Source organism: Ixodes scapularis, unplaced genomic scaffold (assembly GCF_016920785.2).
Source record: "Ixodes scapularis isolate PalLabHiFi unplaced genomic scaffold, ASM1692078v2 PGA_scaffold0__279_contigs__length_252992795, whole genome shotgun sequence".
NCBI classification, from domain to species: Eukaryota; Metazoa; Arthropoda; class Arachnida; order Ixodida; family Ixodidae; genus Ixodes; species Ixodes scapularis.
The window spans coordinates 181264498-181285231 of record NW_024609835.1 but is presented as its reverse complement, the minus strand read 5'-3'; the positions used below and the strand labels follow the sequence as shown (position 1 = coordinate 181285231).

General features: G+C 44.2%; 1 protein-coding gene across 1 annotated transcript; it reads right to left on the bottom strand.

Moving 5' to 3' along the window:
- Positions 1 to 5161: 5161 nt before the first annotated feature.
- LOC8040651 (alpha-tocopherol transfer protein-like) lies at positions 5162 to 18730 on the bottom strand. Its single transcript, XM_002400983.5, has 5 exons — positions 18333 to 18730; positions 16379 to 16618; positions 11873 to 12066; positions 10155 to 10265; positions 5162 to 5574 (listed from the first exon to the last, which is right to left on the bottom strand). The coding sequence occupies exons 1-5, from the start codon at positions 18448 to 18450 to the stop codon at positions 5371 to 5373; spliced, it is 867 nt and encodes a 288-aa protein (XP_002401027.3). The 5' UTR covers positions 18451 to 18730; the 3' UTR covers positions 5162 to 5370.
- Positions 18731 to 20734: the final 2004 nt, after the last annotated feature.

Below are 20734 nucleotides of genomic sequence, written 5' to 3'. Positions count from 1 at the left end.
AGTTCAAAACCGGGTACAGCAGAGCGACCGGCCAAAAGAAAAAGATCCGACGGTTTGAAAGGCCACGTCTAGCAGGGCAGAGGGGTAAAGTGAACGATCACACGCGTTGGAACACTGTAAAAAACCTCAGGGGCTTTTCTGCCCTGAAAGAACTGAAGGAACAGAAACATTGGAAGACTACAAAGAACCTCAGAAGCTTATATACTGCACTAACAAAACCTGAACGAGCACGAGCGCAAGAACGTCGTGAAAAACCGCGAGGGCTCTTTTTCCGCCCTGGAAAGAGTTAAACAGCCCAAAGAACGGGATGGGTCGACAGGCTCGGCCGGCGCACCAAAATGTAGTAACGGCCGACCCACCAAGATGTAGTGGTAGCCGAAGCACAGAATGTAGTGATTCTCTGATGGAGAGGCGACGATGTTGGCGGTTCTATGATCAGGCTGCTGCTTGGCACCAGGAAACATCCAGGAAGGACCGGTAGAGCGGCCCTGACGGGAGACGGGGCATAGATGATTGACGTTTAAGTTTAGGTTTAGGTTTAATCAATCATAGAGCAGAATATCAACTGAAGGACACGAACGGCGAAAGAGGCGCAAGTTCGGGCTCGAGCTGGTGCTTGTAACAGCACAAATAGTGCCCGTGATGACGCAACAATCTAGTAAAAGCCAATTACTACACAGCCACTGAACTGGAATCCGCTACTGAGTTGGAAAGTTCACACGTTACGTACTACACGCAGCAGGAGATCACAGCAACGACGGGTGCAGCTCAGAAATACAACGGAAGTCCGAGATTTAGGAAAACAGTACGAAGGCGTACACAGTCACTTGCCTCTGAGCTTGTTTACCCTGTCGATCCTCGGCCTCCGCGTTGAATGGTTCAATACGATCAGCTATAGGACTAGTGTTTTTTTTTTTTAATATGTTTAAAGGAGGACCAGCAGAAATATTCTTCCGCCTGGCGGAAAGTCCTCCTCGCCCTCTTTCTTCCTTTTATTGTAGCACGACGAGGCGAGGGGAAAGGTCCCCTTCTGCGCCGGCTTCTTCTGAGAGGATAAGCCGAGAAAATCCCCATTCTGAGCGACGGGCGATGGGTGCAGCGACGGGCGATGGGTGAAGCTACCTGTAAGTCACGAGGTCGCTGCTGCTGCCGCAGCAGCGACCTCGTGACTTACACGTAGCTTCAGCTCCTATCGCGTAATCTGCCCCATTTTTTGGCGCTCACCAGGCCTAGCCCCTCGGGTGTAGGTATTACGGGGCTGCAAGGCTGCGCCCGCGCAATCACCGAATTTGAGCTGTCGAAGGTCTTCGGTTTAGCCCGTGGCAAAGTAAACGCATACTTGAGAGCTGCGATTCATAACCGCACCCATTGAAGGAACGTTTCATAGATATTTTCGGTTGATCAAGGAGCTCAAAACACATGCGCGAGATGTGGTGACTTGAATATGTAAGGACGACTTACATCTTCCCAAAACATTCCACCGTCAAAAAAAACAAAACGGCTTATCACGCTCAAACCTGCCTCAAACTAGGATCGATGGAAAAGAAAACGATGTACCAGGCGTGGGCACCTTCTAGAAGGTCTCTGTTTTCTAGCAGCGAGCACAAATTATTGGAGAACTTTAGCAGACTATGTTTTCAGGCCACGCTTTATTTAGCGGGAGCTCGCGCTGCCACTTCGATGCATTCTCTGAAGCGCGCGCCTGAAGTGGCAGCGGGCCTTTGAAAACGATATACTAAAATGCCCTGTTGTGTGCCTAACTCGCAGAACATGATGGCCAGCAAAATGTATGAAATTCATATTTACACATTCCCAACAACCACCTGACGTGAGAGGGCATCAAGGGTGAATGTCAATTTTAGAATGTTTTAGGGGGTCGCTTTTAGCCACTTAGATAACCGTACGGTCCGTACCCTACAACGAAATGTAAGAGACTCGCTGTTTACATTCTTCATCGAGTGCGGCTATGGAGCGGAAAAGACAATATTAAAACCCTTTTTGGCGAGTCTAGCGTGTCGTGTTCTGGTTCAACGTTGCTTGTATTGGTACCATAGCACGGGCCGCCACTTTGAAGTATTTGTGGTGTCTCAAAGAAACTAAAGCAAAAGCAGACAATTTTTTTTAACGTGACACAAAATTATATTTAACATTGTAGAAAACTTTTAGGTACCCTACGCCACGCAGTTAGCACAAACAAATTATCGCCGGTGTTTCCCACTTTTTTTTCTTCTTAGAAGTGAATGATGTTTAGGAAACTGTTAATGCGAGTATCCAACCTAAGCGGTAGATTTTAGTGCGAGTCGATACATTGCTGGGGAAAATAGCAAAAAGCGCCGATGTCGTGTTTGCGCTAACAGTGTCGCGTAATGTACGCATACCGCTGCACGATCAACGCTAACGGAGTGAATCAGTAAATTTGGTGGCCCCCCAAAAAAGTGGTGTGATTTTGTTTTGTTTTTATGGTTGAAAGGTTGTTATTTTTATACAAGCAATTCGGTAAAGAGTGCTTCCAGTGGGCACCAACTTACGAGGCATCAATTTGTTCTTATACACTAAATTCTGCATGGGCCTTGCGTAAAAATGTCAATATTGCGTTCGTGCTAGCTGTTTCACGCACAGTAAGAAGACCACTTCATTGCTCAAACATTTAAACTAGGCCTTTCTTACGCCAAATACACATTTTGCGAGTACACTCTATTACGGGTGGTTCATAAAATAACCTACGTTGTTTATTTGGAGGAAAGGAAGTAGTGGTGAGGGGAGGCGGAATTGAATACAAAAGATGACTCTAGGGAATCTCGAACTCTGTAAATATTGCGCACAGCCTATAATTCTGAGTTAATTACATCACGTTTGCTTTGTCTGTTTCAGAATTTGTTAACAGTCGCGCTAAAGGCCAAGATGAGCGACAAGTCAGATTCCCCTGTTTACTTGAGCAAGAAGCGTATGCGAGAGGGGGAAGGGGGGGGGAGGGGGAACTGAAAAAGAATACGAGTGTAACCGTAGCAATCTCCGACCAAGCCTGAACCATGCACACTTTTTCTGAAACCGCGGAGCTGACTGCTTTCGACGACTTGATAAAGCAAGCCAAAGCCGTTAATAAGTGTGACTCGTTGTCAGCTGTGATAATCAAGGCGCTAAGACGATTCCTTGAAACCTTTCATCTATTAAAACAAATTGTGCAATAAATCCATTGCCATATTATGCTTGCGCTGATCTTGGAGCGGTATGCGTGCATTACGTGGCACTGTTAGCCCGAACGCGACATCGGCGCTTTTTACTATTTCTGCCAGCAACAGGTATTTTCTAGCACTGAGCTCTGCCACTTAGGCTGGATAATTCCATATCAGTTTTCTAAACATCATTCACTTTTAAGAAAACAAAATTAGAAAGACCGGCGATAGTTTGTCCGTGCTGTGTGGCAGTATACCTAATATGTCTTTGCAATGACAAATTACAAACGCGTTTCATGTCAAAAAAAGATCGGCTACATTTTTTTTTTAATTTTTTTTTTATTTTTAATGCTTTAAAACTACTTCAAAGGGGCAGCATGTGCTATAGCACCGATTTGAGCAACATTGAATTATAACACGACACGCTTCGATAGCCGCACTCACTAAAGAATGCTCTCAGAAAGGTTATAGCTTATATATTGTTGTAGGGTACGGTTATCCAAGAACTAAAGACGATCCACTAAAACTTTTTAGTATCGACACACACCATTGCTGCCTTCTCACCTCATGTGGTTGTTGGGATGTGTAATAAATGTCGTCTACATTCGTTGGCCATCATGTAGTGTGAGATACGCACACAATAATTTGTGCTCGCTGCTAGAAAACAGAGACCTTCTACAAGATGCTCGCGCCCCGGTATATCGTTTTCTTTTTCTTCGATCCCAATCTGAGGCAGGTTTGAGCGTGATAAGCCGTTTTTTTGAAGGTGGAATGTTTTGTGAAGATGTAAGTCATCCTTACATATTCAAGTCACCACACCTCGCGCATGTGTTTTGAGCTCCTTGATCAACCGAAAATTTCTGTGAAACGTTCCTTCAATGTGTGCGGGGATGCATCGCAGCTCCCAAGTATGCGTTTATTTTGCCACGGGCTAAACTAAAGAACTTCGACAGCTCAAATTCGGTGACTGCGAGGGCGCAGCCTTGCAGCTCCGTGAAACCTACACCTGAGGTGCTAGGCTTGGCGAGAGCCAAAAAATAAAGCAGATTACATAATAGGAGTTGAAGATACCCGTAAGTCACGAGGTCGCTGCTGCCGCACCCATCGTCCGTCGCTCAGAAAGGGGATTTTCTCGGCTTATCCTCTCAGAAGAAGCCGGCGCAAAAGGGGACTTTTCCCTTCGCCTCGCCGTGCTACAATACAAGAAGAAAGAGGGCGAGGAGGACTTTCCGCCAGGCGGAAGAATATTTCTGCTGGTCCCTCTTTAACAATAAACTACGCCAAAAAGAATATTCTTACCTCATTTCGACGAACACTCACCTGAAACCAAGCGCACTGTCAGCTGTTGGGACTCGTGCTGTGTTGCTGCTCCAGTGTTGCAGCTCGAGCTGACAAAAAGTTTATTCCACCAATTTACGAGAATTGCACGACAGATGTGGTCTTGGCCGATTTTGAAAAATCACGAAAGCTAAAGAATAAGATATTTTATAGTCTTTTTGTGGTTACCTAAGTTACTAATATCACTCACGAGTGCCTGCACGTGAATTTTGGATTCCCAAGTGACCCGTCATCTACTGCAGAAAAGTGGTCATTTCACAGCGGTTTGGGGTCGTCACTTTGCCCAAAGGCTAGCCGCTCGCAATCTGGGGTAGTGAAATCCTCCAGAACGCCATTTTGATAACCCAGGGTAGTCGTTTTTTCCTCAGAGTGTAGAATCGGTTACATTGGGTTAATGTGATTAGTACAATTAATTGCATAAATTGAAATCCTTGGTGGCACGCTCATTCTGAGGAAGCTGAAGCATTAGCGATATTTTAAGAGATCCGAAACATACTTATTCTAAGAATAAAAAGAGCTTGTAAGAAATAACCTAGTTTTCTACTTATTTTTTCCCCTAATTCACGTGTTTGAAGCCTTTGGGAACAGCACAACGAGAAAACCGCATTCTCGCTCTGGTGCAAGTGCTGGAGTTCATGATCGAGCGACTTCAAAGTGCTATTGCCTTTCGTTTATTAAGACAATGACACTTCCGCGTGACAACAAAAATTAACAAATTCATCCATAAATTCTTACGGAAATCATCGACCGTTTAAAATTGTTTCATTATTGTCTTCTTGGCGCTTTTTCGTCGGTGTTCAGTTTGCTTGACACAAAAAGGGGCGGGTGTCTTGAAATAGAGTAGACATTTCTATCCCGTTTATTCCGCAGGCCTTGTTCCTTTTACTTTTGTTTTCAGATATCCATACCCATTACTTTCCACAAAGGACGATTCTTGCTCATCTATGAGGCTCCAAAAAGCGCCGAAATCTAAGGCGGGCCCGCTGCCTCCGTACTCTTCCGGCAGCGTCTCAGCGGGCAGTTCCTTGTGCAGACCTTCAAAGTTCGTTCCGTGGAGGTGTATCTGCGTAAGGAAAATAATTTATTACCGGAAAGCACGCCAGCATTGCGTACTGCGTGGCAAGATAAGCATTATCGCCGAATCGACGACTTCTCGGTGAAGTGTCAAATTCGTTGCCTCGGAGTCGTTTCGCATGCCTCCCAACACAAGCCGTTTTAACAAAACAGTCGTCCACCTTTACACCAATGTCAAGAAACATAATAGTGAACATTATACTGTTGAATCTATACTGTATTAATGCACTCGAAATATACAAGTGAACAAAGTATTGGTTATTCACAAACCTATTTTTATGTTAATCACTGCGAAATATATTTTACGAAGTCATGTGACACTTGGCTAGACTTTCCATAGTAACCGGAGACACGGAACGATTGAGAAAAAAAAACGGAAAAAGACAGCAGTACTTAGATATATCAATAAACCTATTTAATTATCGTCATTATTCGCGACACATATGGCGTACTATGCAACGCATCCGTATCAACATTAGTGCAACCGCGCGTTCCTGAAAACAAAAATTTTTGATTGAAACTCGTTTTCTCAAAATCTGAAACACTATTACAACAAAACTAATAATCTCAGGTTGTCTTCAAAGCGGTGTTAAAACATGGTTGCAAAAACATGCGAGAAAAGCGGACATGTTTCTTTCGACCTAGCATCAAGTCACTGCCGCTGTTCCGAGTGTGTATATATACACCTGGTGTTTCAGCGAAGTCTGACAAAATGTCCTAAAATTAGTGTACTACTCGTGCTGGCGGACGTCAGAAAATGTCCGATAATTACTAATTAGTTCGCTAATTATTTATAATATGATATATTAACTTCTTAATTAGTGAAAATAGACATATGGTTCCAAGCATAAACCAGCTGAGCATCGTCAAAACCACTAAATCAGTAACTTTTAGAAAGGCTTTGAGCGCATGAGGAGCGTAGGGGTGCGCCAAAGTTACCACTCGTGAAGCAGGTACGAGGCTAGCGGTTGCGATAAGGCGCCCGCGTTCTAAGCACACGGTCAGCTGTTGGTGCTCGTGCGGTGTTGCTGCTCCAGCGTTGCTGTTCAAGCTGACAAAAAGTTTATTCCACCAATTTACGAGAATAGCACAACAGATGTGGTCTTGGCCGATCTTGAAAAATCACGAAAGCTAAAGAATAAGATATTTTATAGTCTCGTTGCGGTTACCTAACAGTAATATCACTCACGACTGCCTGCACGTGAATTTCGGATTCACAAGTGACCCGTCGTCTCGTGCAGAAAAGTGGTCATTTCACAGCGGTTTGGGGTCGTCACTTTGCCCAAAGGCTAGCTTATAAGCAGCTGACCGTTCAGCTGTTTTTTTTTAATTTTTTTTTTAATTATTTATAGTTAGTTATTCCAGGCTTGCTGAAAAACGTACAGTCCACGAGTGTTGCGGACTTGCTACTCCGAAGTTAGAATGATTCCGGAATCATTCCGCACTTTCGCGACCCCGGAATGGAAATGGAGTGGCGGCAGCGCTGGGGGAAATGGAAGGGGGATCGACTTATATGCCTTTCCCCCGAAGGAAGTGGGTATGGAATGGGGAATGACGAAAATATTCCCAGGAGAAGGGGAAAAAGAGGGACAAAGGACAAACACAAATCTCCAAACACAGCTAGGTGATCGGTGCGCAACCGAATGAAATCCGCCTTGTCCGGGTAACTAACCTCTCCATTTCCAGTGGAACGCTCTACCAACTGAGCTTAACAGGGGTTAGACGTCAGTAGAGCAAACAGGTTTTATCAGCCCAGTCTAACACTAACAAGGGTGAAAGGCTCGCAATTTAAAGATCTCAATTCTTATGAGACCTGTGTCGATTTACATCATGGGACCTACGGGCTGATGGCGCGATTCGCTAACGCGTGATAAGTGGCTCTTGAAACAGCATTGTTGCACCGGAGGTGACTGACGGATTCATTGTCTTACTGGCTTATGCTCCTTAGAGGATAAAAACGGCGAGCTCTCGGTGAAGCGACCAAGTGGTAGACAGACATGGTGTCGTTCCTGGAGCCGCGAGACGCGACGAAGCGGCTGTTGTAATCATGCGCGATTAGCATGCAGCTTTCAACCAGGCTGTGGAACCAAACCCGAACCGAACACTCGAGCAAAACCGTTATTTTTAACTGAACCGGAACAAAACTGCCATATTTCTTAAGGAATGACAGTGCGAACATAAACGTCAAAGTAAAAACAAAAAGTTGACGGCTGTCGGCACGCCTGTTCCGCGGTAGTGAAATCTGGAGGCAACAAGAGGCGAAGCCGTGACGAGCGCGACACTGCGGCGCCGGTCGCCGAGACGCCAGTTGCCCAGAACCAATGCTGCTTGAAGAAATTTTTGATTGTGCCTTTACTAGAAACAGCAAGTCACCTGTTGTCATTTTTCACCTCCTCTTTTGTTCAAAACGTCATTCGACCAACCCTCGCTGTCTTTGTCTTCTTCAAATCAGTCGTCCGTGCAAGTCGTTCGGGAGCGGGGTGAGTATTGTTGGCCGTTTCAATCTGAATGAGCTCTGGATGAGCACATACAGTGGTTACAGCGTCGCCACTCTCTGGCAGACTAAACTCCTATCTGAACAACTGACGACTGATGTTTTCTTGTGGGTAGCTTGGGAGTATGGTGCGTGCTGCCGCCACTGTGCGTGCTGTTCGATTGATTTTGCATGTGAGTACTCTACTCTGCTACTGTTTCCAAGCGCCTGTATAACCACGTAATTTTAATACAATGGTGTTTGCGTTAAAATTCAAGATCACAAAACGAAATTAAGCCTATTGCTTTGCTGTCCTCGTTTTCGCAACATGGCTTTTGACGACCTAATTTATTTTAATGAAGGTGACGCAAACTCACTTTTTTTTTTCTTAACGACTGGGAGCTGTGGGCTTTTATTTCAAGGACCGGTTTATACTGTTTCGCGCTTAGTGGAATCAGTAACCGAACCGTTATTTCAAAAGCGTCCCTGAGCCAGAACCAAACCGGAACAAAATGCAAAGCAACTCGAACCCGAACCGAACCGAACACGAACCGAACCGGAATAGTGACCGGTTCGACTTTTCTGTTTTTAACCAGACCGATCTTCTAGTGTTTGCGTGGAACATTAATATAAAAAAAATTAATTGAATGCACAGCAAGCGTGAAATGTAAAGTTTCAAGGCAGGTTCCATAATATATGATGGTACAGTCCCTTTTGCTGGCGCCGAATACCGATCCTACTTTGTCAGTGGTTTTCTCTTCTTGCCGCACTGCATGGAGATTTGGGGCAGCTATACGCGGCGCCGCTTCTTACAGCGCATTAGCGGTGCTGTTGCGAAGTATTCCAAACAGAGAGCGAAATAGCTTCTTCTTGTGCCAAGCACAAACTAGACATTCTTAAGGCCTTATCAAGCAAACACCAAGCTAATCATTAGGGCAGGGCGTCGATTAAATGGTTTATCCCGATTAATGGCCACCCTTTAATCGATTTATCGGTCTCAATCATTTCATGCATAATATTTTTTTTGAAGCCAAAAGTAATATATGTGTTTTTTTTAATTTTTGCATTCGCTTAATATGAGGTAACCTGGAGCACGGAATATACGATATTTATTATGAATCAACCTTGATGTGCAGTTAAGAGCAGTTCACATGCACTCACACACATATTACTTCAGCTGCACGCGGGAAAAAGGTTCGTTGATATTCTCCGGAAAAAGCGAACTCCTTTGATTGTTCACACTAGTCGCTGCTGCGCTAAACGGACACTCGAGCAGCGTTGAAGTGACCGGGACAAGTATTGCCTTTTGCACTTTATCAGGCGTTACAAGTTTTGCCCCTACAGTTTAGTTTAGGCTAAATTTAGACCTAAAGTTTGCCCTCATTTGTCAAAGTCAAATATGCATTCAGGTGTTCTCGTCCACGTCTGCGTGGTGAAATCCTTTGCTTTACTATTTTCATTCGTAAAATTTGACAGATTAACCAGTTAAAAAATTAATCGCGATGAAAGCATTAATCGATGAATCGGTGGACTAGTCAATCAATTCCCCAGCCCTCCTAATCATGTATCTGTGGAAGGTATACACGGTCCATTTGCGAAGGAAATGGGTGGTTTTAATTTTTGTCGTCTGTTGAGACTCGCAAGCCTTTTACGATTGATCGCGCACAATCGATATCTGCAGTGACAAAAAGTTGTCACAAAGCGCTTTGTGCGACCACCCTTTGGCTTAGCAGAAAGAGTGCTGTGAGGTTTCTTTTGCCTACTTTTGCAATCGTCTCTGCATTTGATAACGTTAACAACTTTACGCTGTTTTTTTTTTGTGTGTGTGTGTGTGTGTGTGTGTGTGTGTTTTTTTTAGTAGCACAATGTGGTTTTTAATGGCCGCTTTTCACGTTTAGAAATTAGAGGAATCGAATGGTGAAGTTCAGCCATTCCAGAAGTGGGAATGGGCCTAGAGTCTCCATTCCGAGGAAATATCGGAAACTCTAATTCCCCGCAACGACATTGAAATGGAATGGGGGTGCCCATTCCGCAACGCTGCAGTCCACAGCCTATTAAACATTTCTTATGTTTAGGTTGTAACACTCGGGACTTACCCTTTCGACGTACTTCCTGTTGACAAGATGCCTAACAATTGACATCAGAATGTGAAAGACAAATGTCTGTCTGACCACATGGATGGCTTTCAGCCGGAATGGCACGCACTTCTGTAAGGTGTAAAAACAACTTTAAAGACTGCTTTGGTGACAAAATACATGTACCTAGAATACATACAAGCTTTGTTCGTACCTGCAGTCAAAGAAATTTGCTAGATTTGGCGGGGCATACACCGTTTAAAATATTTAGCAGAAGGTAGACACTTGACTGCTTGTGGCGTGCGAACGTAGTACATTTTATGCTTACACCTTTGTGTCGGTGAAGGGAAGCGGAAGGCTTAAGAACATATGCTACGTTAATTATATATTTTAACTACTACATTTATCAAATAAAAAAATCCCGTGTGGTCACTGCTGTGGTCCCTTTCTCAGAAACTATTTAAATAAGTAGGAGGCAACAAAAGTTATAAAGTTTCCAAATCGTAACTCTACTCTTGCGGCGCACATCCAGCATTACGTGAAAAAGAAACAGTGAGGTTTCCAGATGAAACTATGAGTTCTGCGAGACCAGAACCAACGTTTTAGATGGGTCAAACACTACGGCTTCGAAATCCGTCTTTATGCGTGATGTTCTAAACTTAGGAATGAAGTCGCTCAGAGGAGTCAATAACTTAAATGATGTGCACAAGAATTGCGAAATTATAAATGTTCGAGCGGCTCACTTTTGCTAAAACATAACTGAATCAAATGCGATCCGCGCATGTATACACACAATAAAAGCATGAATTCAGCACTGAATACATATTGTGTTGGTCGAGGAGTACTAATACCGGAAGCTTGATACGGAGTTCACTCTCTAAAAGCCGTGCTTGTTTGACCTTCAACCGGCCAGCCTGATTTTGTTCTTTCAAGCCACCTGATCCGGTATACACTGTTTCATCATGAGTGCGACCAAAATCAGAACTTTCAAGATTGAACTGCGCTGACGTAGTCCAAACACTGTTCGAGAAAACAGGCCTGGGTTTGTGGCATCGCTCAAGAGTATTGAGAAATGGGGTGCATACTGTTAGCAATCGAAATATCATTTAGAAAATACTTTGTGGAAAATTAGCTTACTCCCATTAACATATATTTACGCACTCAACAGAAATATTATGTCTGGTCGTAACAATTTCGTTTCGGTTTGGAATTACATGTATAACCGACTCTGCAAGAACCCGTCACTGTCACTATATCATGAACATCCATCAAACGGCATGTAAAGGATTTGGTTAATTACAATGCTTATTTGTCAGCAGAAATACTCTTCTTTTTTATTCTAGTAATTTACTCCTCGTATAAAATCTACGTTTTTGTGTTAATTTCGGCTAAAATTAAAATATTACTCCCTCTATAAATGAAGGAAAGCTCCACTGAGATAAGTCCATAATGTGCCAACTAAATACCATCCTGGACCAGCCATGCTATCAAATCGCTGAGCAGACCTACAAGGGAAGACATATCCGGGAAGAGTAATCTGACTTTTGAGCCTTGGTAGAGGACTATTGGTGCACCATGGAAAAACGGTTGCTGCGGTAATGAGGGTATGGAAGAAGCTTCTGACATATTATTGACGTGTCTCACTATATATTGTCTGGCTTCATTATTTCAATGGCTATCAACTTCGGTTAATGGGCAATAAAGGTTTGATATTCAGAGCGTCATAAATTGGTACTCACAAACACAAATTCTGTACATTGCTTCAACAAACCTATGTTGGCCGACAAAAGTTTACTCATGCTGAACCCTTCATAGTCGACAAGCACAGAAATGCCAACGGTCTGTGACGAAGGGTCCGCTGCAAGGAACTCCAGAGCCAGATGCAACGCCTGCTGAGCTTCACTGTGTGTAGAAAGGCTCGGAATCCAAGCGCCTGGAATGTTGATCGAAGATAAATACAATCTTACGCTGTGCCGTATCAGTCTTGGCAAAGCAAACATTTCTTTAACAGCGGTATCAGTAATGGGCTTCCAACATCTTGAACATCCGAGACTATAAACAAGAAGTGAACTACACTCACGCACGCATGAAACTATGAGTCCTGTATTGCGACCAAAATCTAGTAGGCCTGTGCACGCAGGTCTCAATAGCGCTTATGCGAAATTGTTAATTGGCGGTCTGACAACACCGAGAGACTTGTCATTTTAATGCTGGCAAGCGTCGTCGATGCTGAAGCACGGTCTAGGGATCGGAGACAACCGCACGGGCAGTGTGCGATGGGCGGCAGCTGTGTTTTCGCCTTCCGACCCTGAAATGTGGACGAACATTTTAAACAACCTACCGCAACTGTTTGACGAAACTTGCGGAGGCCTGCGCGGTGGCGACATTCCGCAATGTGTAAGCTTCCACAGCGAAGGCGTTGGACTTGCTCCGGTGCTTCGACGAGGCTGACGGCAGCGTGCACAGGCCTACAGAGCTTGGCCAGACATTCGCGGTAGGTTATTTAGGCTTCTCGTCCACATTCCAAGATCGAAAGGCGGAAAACTAAGCTGCCGCGCCATCACCCGTACGGTTGTCTGCGATGCCTCCATCATGCTTCGGTACCGATGACGCTTGCAAACGTTTAAATGGCAAGGCTCTCAGTGCTGTGAGACCATCAAGCAATTTCGCATAAGGTCTATTGAGACCTGTACGTGTGTTGTGCACTTTTTTTCCTATTATCAGGTGTTCAAGATGTTAGAAGTTCACCAGCTTGCTGGGCAAGCCAAGTTTTTAACAGGAAGACCATTCGTGTGAAGCTTAAAATAAGGTCTTCATAAAAAAGTGGAATTGTCACCTTTTTTCAGATTTAATCCTAGATAAACAGTATTACCCTGAGCTTTCATGAAACATGAACGGTACACCGCTACCTAGAAAACAATTTCAATAATATCACGCGTTGAGCGCTTTCGCGTGACACTCGCCAAATAATAAACAGAGAAACGAACACGCTGAAAAGGAATCGCATTCCGTACTTCTCGAAGAAAGCTACCAGTTTTGCTTTGCTCACGGCAACATAAATAAACAACAAACGATGCGATTTCTTCCGAAATCCTGGTCTAGAATACAGCATGAAGAAAAAAAAGTTTTGGCTCCAATCCACGCAGTAAAGGCGGTTGGACAGCAAAGCTGCGGTATCAATTGTAACCATTGTCCACTGCACTGTAGACCCTTTTTATGGAAAACGACACCAGGTAGTGCTCCAGTCTCTCACGTCTCAGAGAACTTCCGGTTTGTAAAAACAAGGAACAAAGACGACCTTAAAACCGCTGGTTAAAATGTAGATGAAACGTTTGACCACACTTTCTCCAGGAGAACGCCAAAAAAACGAAGGAGTGCGAGATCTGTTAAAATGCTTCGAGCATTCTTAAAAATTAGATTGTCTCCTCCAAAATGTAATATTGTACAGCCGAAGGCAATCGTTAAATCCCCAACTTTGGAGTCCGCGTAGAACTTATGATTTCTAGCATTGGTGACATAAGCAAGCTCAACAGGCTTGCAAAGACGTGCATCCGGAAGTCGCTTGGGAAGCAAGCGGCAGTTCATGCTTCTAAACAGCAAAAGGGTCTAATCTATACCAAATGATTGACGGAAGGAAAATAAATGCACTGTACCGAATCTTTTCCTTTATATATGAAAGGCTAGTGACGTCACTGCAGTCCCACGTCCCAAGCTGCCGTCGCCGCCAAAGCTTGCGCAACGGAAATATTTACTGAGAAACGTATGCGGCGAGCCCTACGTGCGTCGCATTGTGATCAGGAGTGCCTTACCAATTATCTGGTTCGGATGCTTGTTTTGTGCTATTTCTTTATTGAAACGAGTGTTATGCTGTATATTGTAGATGATACTGTAAGCCTGGGACTGTAGGTAAGAATTTAGCAGTCTGTTCTATCCCTATAGATGAGACCGCTAGACTGCGGAGTTGTGTATCGCTATGCGGAATGAAAGTCTTCTGCTTGCGCAGGAGTTGCGGTGACGTCAGAACGACACCGAGCTCTGATTGGCTTTGATTGAAGATATAGTGGGTAGGCCTCAATGATAGATGCCTTCAGGTCTACCCACTATTTTTTTCCCATCAGCCAATAAGAGCTCGACGTTCTGACATCATCGCAACCCCTGTGCAAGAAGCAGACGAACTTGCGCTCAGCATTACATACGTCATGCAGTAGTAATACACGACCGCACGCCGGTGTGATGCTCATCCAGATAGGAGGTTAAACCCGGGGTCTCTGCAAGTGCTCCAGCGTAATCTCCGTACTCTCGCATTTCTCGACGTGCTCCAAGGTGCGGTGCGACAACACACTCGGCCAACGATCTTTCACTGCACTTGGTTTAGCCCGTTCAGTCGATTATCGCGCAGACGAAGTTCATCTGGCACACCCCAGCGAAATATCTTTTGGTTCATTTCTACCAGCGGGAGATATTTTGAATTGCAACTGAGATCTCCGATTGGCCTCCGTCAGATTGCGGGCACCTCGGCCGATATTCTAACCCGCAAAAAAGGGATTTATGCTCTAATGCGCTGGCTTAGAGGCACTGAGACGTTTTAATGTGGTGTGTTTTATGTTAATATGGTTATCAGTTAAAAGTCACCGAGGCGACTGCGAAACAAAACATAATCTAACCATTCCGACAAGCCATAGTCCGATTGCGAAAATTATTTTTCAAGTGATAAAAACATTGAATTGTTTTGACATACGTGGCGGAATAGGAACTGGCGGAATCTCTTTCATGGCCTATTTCATATGAATCGCACCTGGTTATGCCGGGCATGTATAGGGCTTCCTAAAGTCACCAGTCTCGATCTAAAATAGACCGTAAAAATTAACGCCTGCACGTAGCAATCTGAACTTTTCGTCAAAGGTGTATTTCACAGGTCGGTTCTTGCTCGTAATATTACAAAGCGTAGCTCCCTTTCTGTAAAAAGTAGACTGTAGAACCCAAAGACTTGCCAGGGTCAACGGCGGACGGCGACGCAGACGATCGAGTCGAGTTGCGGGGTGCGTTTGGCGTTCGTATTGATAGATGGCGTCGGGAGCAGCGTCCGAAGGTGCAGCCGACCAGCGAAAGAAAGCAGACGACACGCAGACGAAATGCGTTCGCAGCAAAATCGCCATCGCTATGCGGACGCGTTTTTTTTTTTTTTTTTTACTTTGCTTTGTTTTTATTGTCCGCATTTATTTTTAAACCAAAGGTACATTGCAAAAAGATTATGTTCATTTTAATAACCCACTGTGGTCGCGAGCAGTCTCTATAAAGACGTAGCGTCATCTATCAATACGAGCGCCACTCGACTTTGTCGTCTGCGTCGCCGCCCGCCATCGACCCTGGCAAGTTTCTTGGCCCTATTTTTTACAGAAGGGGAACTACGCTTTCTAAATTTACGAGAAAAAACCGACCTGTGAAATACTCCTTTGGCGAAAAGTTTAGACTGCTAGGTGCAGGCGTCGATTTTTACGGTCCATTTTAGATCGAGCCGGGTGTCTTGGAACACCCCTTATGTCGACGGGCAGTTGAGCGCGCGCAAAGGCAGCTCTGGTACACCCGCAGCATTGCACTTGTTTTAACATCGCTCGCTCGCTCACAGCGGCCACCCAGGCATCTAACACCCTAACATCTGGCGCTTTTTCTGTCCTTCACATGGCGTCCCAAGCGGCACACGACTGAATGGGAAAAGGTTGAGATCTAATACTAAACTTCATGCGTAATATATTGATATGAACGTTCTTGAAAATGTACTATCGAAGGATACTTCTAAATTTAATGTCTCGTAATTTTCATTATTTGACGTGATTCCGTTGTTTCAGCATAATGAAATAACAGTTTTAAAATTTTATTTTCCATTTTAAAATGTACATTTTTTCCACCGTTGTTTACCGTTTTAATTTCTTTTATCAAACCGACCCTTCAGATAAATTATAGTGGACGTAGCAAACTTGTAACTCGAGAAAAAAATAAAATATCCAATATTAGAGACTGTGGTCTATTAAAAGCTGAATAATGAACGAGCAACTCAAATAATCGTTATATTGAATATTCAAATACAGTTTAAGAATAGTAATCGAATATGACAATAACTTTATGAATATAATACATGGGAATAAAGTTTTAAGCCGTCAAAAAAATAACCAAAACAGCATTCACGGTAGGGTTCCACCTAAAGAACATAGAGTAATGCAAGACAATATGATTTAGTCGTTTCTCACCTGACCTGACCAACAGGACTCGCCGTCCGTGAACATCTGGATTTGGCAGCACCGTATATAAACATCTGGAAGCGGGCTTGACGTTCGAGGGTAGGAAATTATCGTAGATGGAAGGGTATGCCGCACGGTTCTTGTAATAGCGCTTGAGAGTCGCCAGTGCTGCTTCGATATTGTATTTCCTTACGCGGATGTACCGTAGAAGGAACACGTTGTCTCGCCTTGCATTGAGTTCCGGGTCTTCTGCAGAGGACAGTGTAGAGAAATACTGTTACTATTAGACAACAAGAGTACAATATGCACATTTCTTTGAACGAATTCCTACAGTTTTGTTTTTACACATTCAAGCACCTTCTCGCCGTCACTGCCAAGCGGGCCCTGGAAGCATCAACCTACCCCTGCTTGTCAAATCAAAGGATAGGAAAACGTAGATACCTGCGGTGTTCGTTTTTTTTCGTTTTTTTTTTTCTCTTTTCTCTTGTCTTCTTTTTTTTTTTTTTTTTTTTTTTTGTTGGGGATTAGTGAAAATTAGCGTGAGCCGGAGTTCGCGTTTCCCCAAGACCGAGGGATGAAAATTTTGGTTGCGGAGGCCATACAGTTATACCGTTAACAAACTAATACCAAACATTCTGTTGTGGCGAAAAAAAAACACGCATAGTGCGTAGTACGCAAAACAAAATCGACGAAAATTATATCAATTGGATGGTAGCAGCCCAATCCGCCACACAAGCTCTTGGAGCCTCCGGCATCCCTTTAAAACCCCAGCCTTGGTTAGTGTGATTCTGAACAAACAAATACCGATGGATCGCCTTCCAAACCTGTTCATCAACGAAATAAATAGTGTGATGTGGCGCCTGGGTAGAGTGGGGTATATTTGTTTTTTAAAACATACCGCGGCTCACACGTACGGTCCATAGCATGTATGGGAACATAAAAAAAATTTGTTCTATCATGCTATGTTACTATCGCGAATACTTTCTTGTGATAGAAGTTATCCCGTCTACAACGCCGTCTAGTGACGCATGGGTCCTAATTTTATTTGACAGTGAGTTCCATTCGTCATAGAAATCATTACATTTGCAACTATAACAAAATACTTGAATACATAATGGTTAAGTTTAAAGTATTTTAATACCAAGGTATACTTTAAACTGGACAAGACAAGTTGTTGAAAATTTGATATATATTTCACTGTGAACGCTATTTTTTTATTATCGTTCACTTTCAACTTGTTTTACTGACAGTAGTCTTTCTGCCTGTTTACTTACATCAGTGACCGTTAACTTATTTTTAGTGTTAACATTAAAATGTGATACATCTTTAACTGTTTAACAAGCAATTTGTACGACATTAACAGGTCGTGCTTTGTTTGGCCCTTTATAGATTTCCACAAAAGTCTGCCGACGTGATTGAAGTCATCTTGAGGACTTCTAGCTCCATAAATTAAATACCTTGAGAATTTAAAACATAAGCTTTTTTCTTTTCGATCTGCGTCTGATTTTAGGTCAGCGAAGTGATTATTTTTACCAAAACGATGAAACTGAAAATCAAAAACAAGAATTACCCTAGGCTATCGATATTTCGTTTGGTAAGCCCAAAGTAGGACTGGTACAGGAGTTTGAATTACGCTTAATACATAACAGAAACAATGCTAAAGTTTAAAAATCACCCACAGCATCGATCAAAATTAATTTGAGCACTGATTGTCACAAATTACATGACTGCTTACACGTTATACTGAAGACAGTCGTGTACAGAATCGAACGCCAGTCACCGCGAAATCCGTGCTTAGAATACTTCATGGCAATGCGTATTCTCTTTTGCAAGACTTTTTTTTTATGATGTATGAGCAGACTCCCCCCCCCCCCCCCCCCCCCCCCCACACACACACACACTTCTAGTCCTGACCCATAAATCCGCCCCTGTCACAGACACGAGTCTGTCTGTTTTCACCTACCGTCGAGCAACTGATTGAGCCTCGCCAACGCGTCCGCCCGGCCTTGGTCCGTCTCGCCGAGCTCTTCATAGGCGATCCGTTGGAGCTCGGCAGGTAGGTCCTCGTCACTTGTGCGCATCGTCCCACCACCGACTTCCAGCTCGTTGGCTGTCGTTGACACAAAACCAAGAAAAAGTTAGAAAACCAGTACCACACACAGGGAACAGTTTGAACGCAACACCAGTGCAGCAGGGTAACGACTTCGCGTGTGAAAACACGATGCGAAATTTATCTGTTTTGTTGGTGGTGCAGACGCATATCGCGGAGCTGGCGCCGCGACATTGCAGGCTGTTCGAGTACCGAGGACGGCTACGGTGGCTGCACTTGCAAGCGACAAACGAGGGAGGGTAGAGATATTGCAAAGAGAGAGAGAAAAATCGTGCGCTTTCTTGGCTGTTTATTGGTGGTCTTGTTTTTCTTTTCGTTTTTTTTACAATCGTGGTGGAGTTTGATAACCGTCGCGTTGTCGGGCGAAGGAGCTGTGTTGTCACACCGAACACGCAGAGGAGGTATATGACTGCATCCGTTTCTTTAATCGGCCGCCCCCAGCTTATGAAAGTGGTGAATGCCATACATGTTTTACAGCAAGCTCCACCCAAAGCAGCGAGCGGCGTGCATATCGCCGTGTCCTTGGAGGCTGGGAAGCGGTGAAGCGGCAGCCTTGAAGCTGCCAAAGCTGCTCAAAGCAGAGATAGTGTCGCCATCTCCCGCTGTGGCACGTCAACTCTTAGCGTGCAACTCTTGACGCCAGCTGTCGGCGCCGCGACAACTTTTCTTGGCAATGCAGTGGAAGGTACAGGCCCGCGTCCCCTCTCCCACTTTGAGTGTGCGCGGGTTCTCCTCCTCTCCCCGGAAATGGGGAGAGGAGGAGAGCCTGCGTACACTCAAAATGGGAGAGAGAACGCGGTCCTGTACCTTCCACTGCATTGCCAAGAAAAGTTGTCGCGGAGTATAACTAACTCTCGAGGAAAAGATCTGCCATTTTCCCATGCATTCTGACTGCCGCAAGCGGGGGAGTATGCAGGCACACCTTGGGTGTCCCACACATAGTCAACAACTGCATTCGATTTCAAGATTATAATTATCATTAGAACAGTTTGCTGAACTTCAACAATCCGCGTACTTACCGGTGGAAAGATATTCGCGTTCGTTTCGAAGCTTCCTGTTTGCATAGCGCGCAGGTGTACGGTATCGCTTCAGCGTAAAACTAAACCGAATAAGGAGTTTCGCGATATGGTTGTTATGGGCACGCCCCGGGAAAACAAAACCGCGTAACAACCACATTTCCAAGATTTCGACAGAACGGCAGTTAATGCAGCGAAATGGGTACATTGCTTTTTATAAGCGTTAGAATAACTCAGAATTTAGTTCACAACGTTAAATTATCACTATTTAGTTTGCTGTGAGTTTTCAATCTTTGCGATTACCATTGCGACTGTCGTCCTTCAGCTGGCATCATTGGTTCCCTCTCGTGTTCTGTCGCGCTCTTCCGCTATCTTTCACTCGGAACTCCAGATGTCGGCGAACATGATTTGCCACTCCTCCTCACTTACCTTTACCCACCTGTCTGCGCGTAAGAGCCCACGCTTAATAGTCACGTGATCTTGCGTCATACTCTTACCATGCTACATTAGAAAGGGAGGAGGCCACAATGTCACTTTGTCCGATCATACTATGTTGCTAAAGCAAGGGAAATTTCCCATATATGGGAGAAAACTTGACCCAAGGGACCAAGTGAAACTTGATTTCAACTCATAAGAAATAAGGGCAACGTGTACTCCAGCACTATTTCTTTTTATATTCCTCATTTTTACGTGTCCAAATTAGGCTTCTGTTTGTCCCATAAATCTATGTTCTTTGGAAGTTTTCCACGATTCGACAATGCCGTGAATGCATTACTGATGTTGGTATAATGTGGCAGATCAGCTTTGGTTCTCAAAATCAACCCTTACCCTTCTTTCATCTGGAATTCCTGAACGGAGTCCCTAAATACCTTTCAAAGTTAGGAAGGGTGATCGGCGTTTTGTATGCTTCACTGTAAGGCGGTGACCTAGTTCTGGCTCTAAATTTTGCCGGGCTTTCGCTGCATGTCTCTCTATGCGCAGAGGCACTGTTTTCAAATTTAGGGATGCTTCGGAAAAAGAAAAAAAAAAAGAAAATCAGAACAAACTTGGATTTATGCAACCCCTATGTACCACACCGGTTATTCTTAGTACTCGTCAATCACGTCGTTGACGGAGCCACTCACCATGCTCCAGCGTTTCACCGGCACCAAAAACGACGCCTATAGCTAAGTGTCTCCATGTAAACAGATGACGCAAGTGGAAGACGCGGTTCGTCAACATGGCAAAACGCGTTTTACT

Coding starts and splice junctions, on each gene's coding strand:
- LOC8040651 (XM_002400983.5), bottom strand. CDS start 18,450: ATGCGCACAAGTGACGAGGACCTACCTGCCGAGCTCCAACGGATCGCC. Junction 12,067..16,378: donor AGTCCTGTTGGTCAGGTCAG/GTGAGAAACGAC, acceptor TCAACATTCCAG/GCGCTTGGATTCCGAGCCTT. Junction 5,575..10,154: donor ACAGGAAGTACGTCGAAAGG/GTAAGTCCCGAG, acceptor TTCCTTACGCAG/ATACACCTCCACGGAACGAA.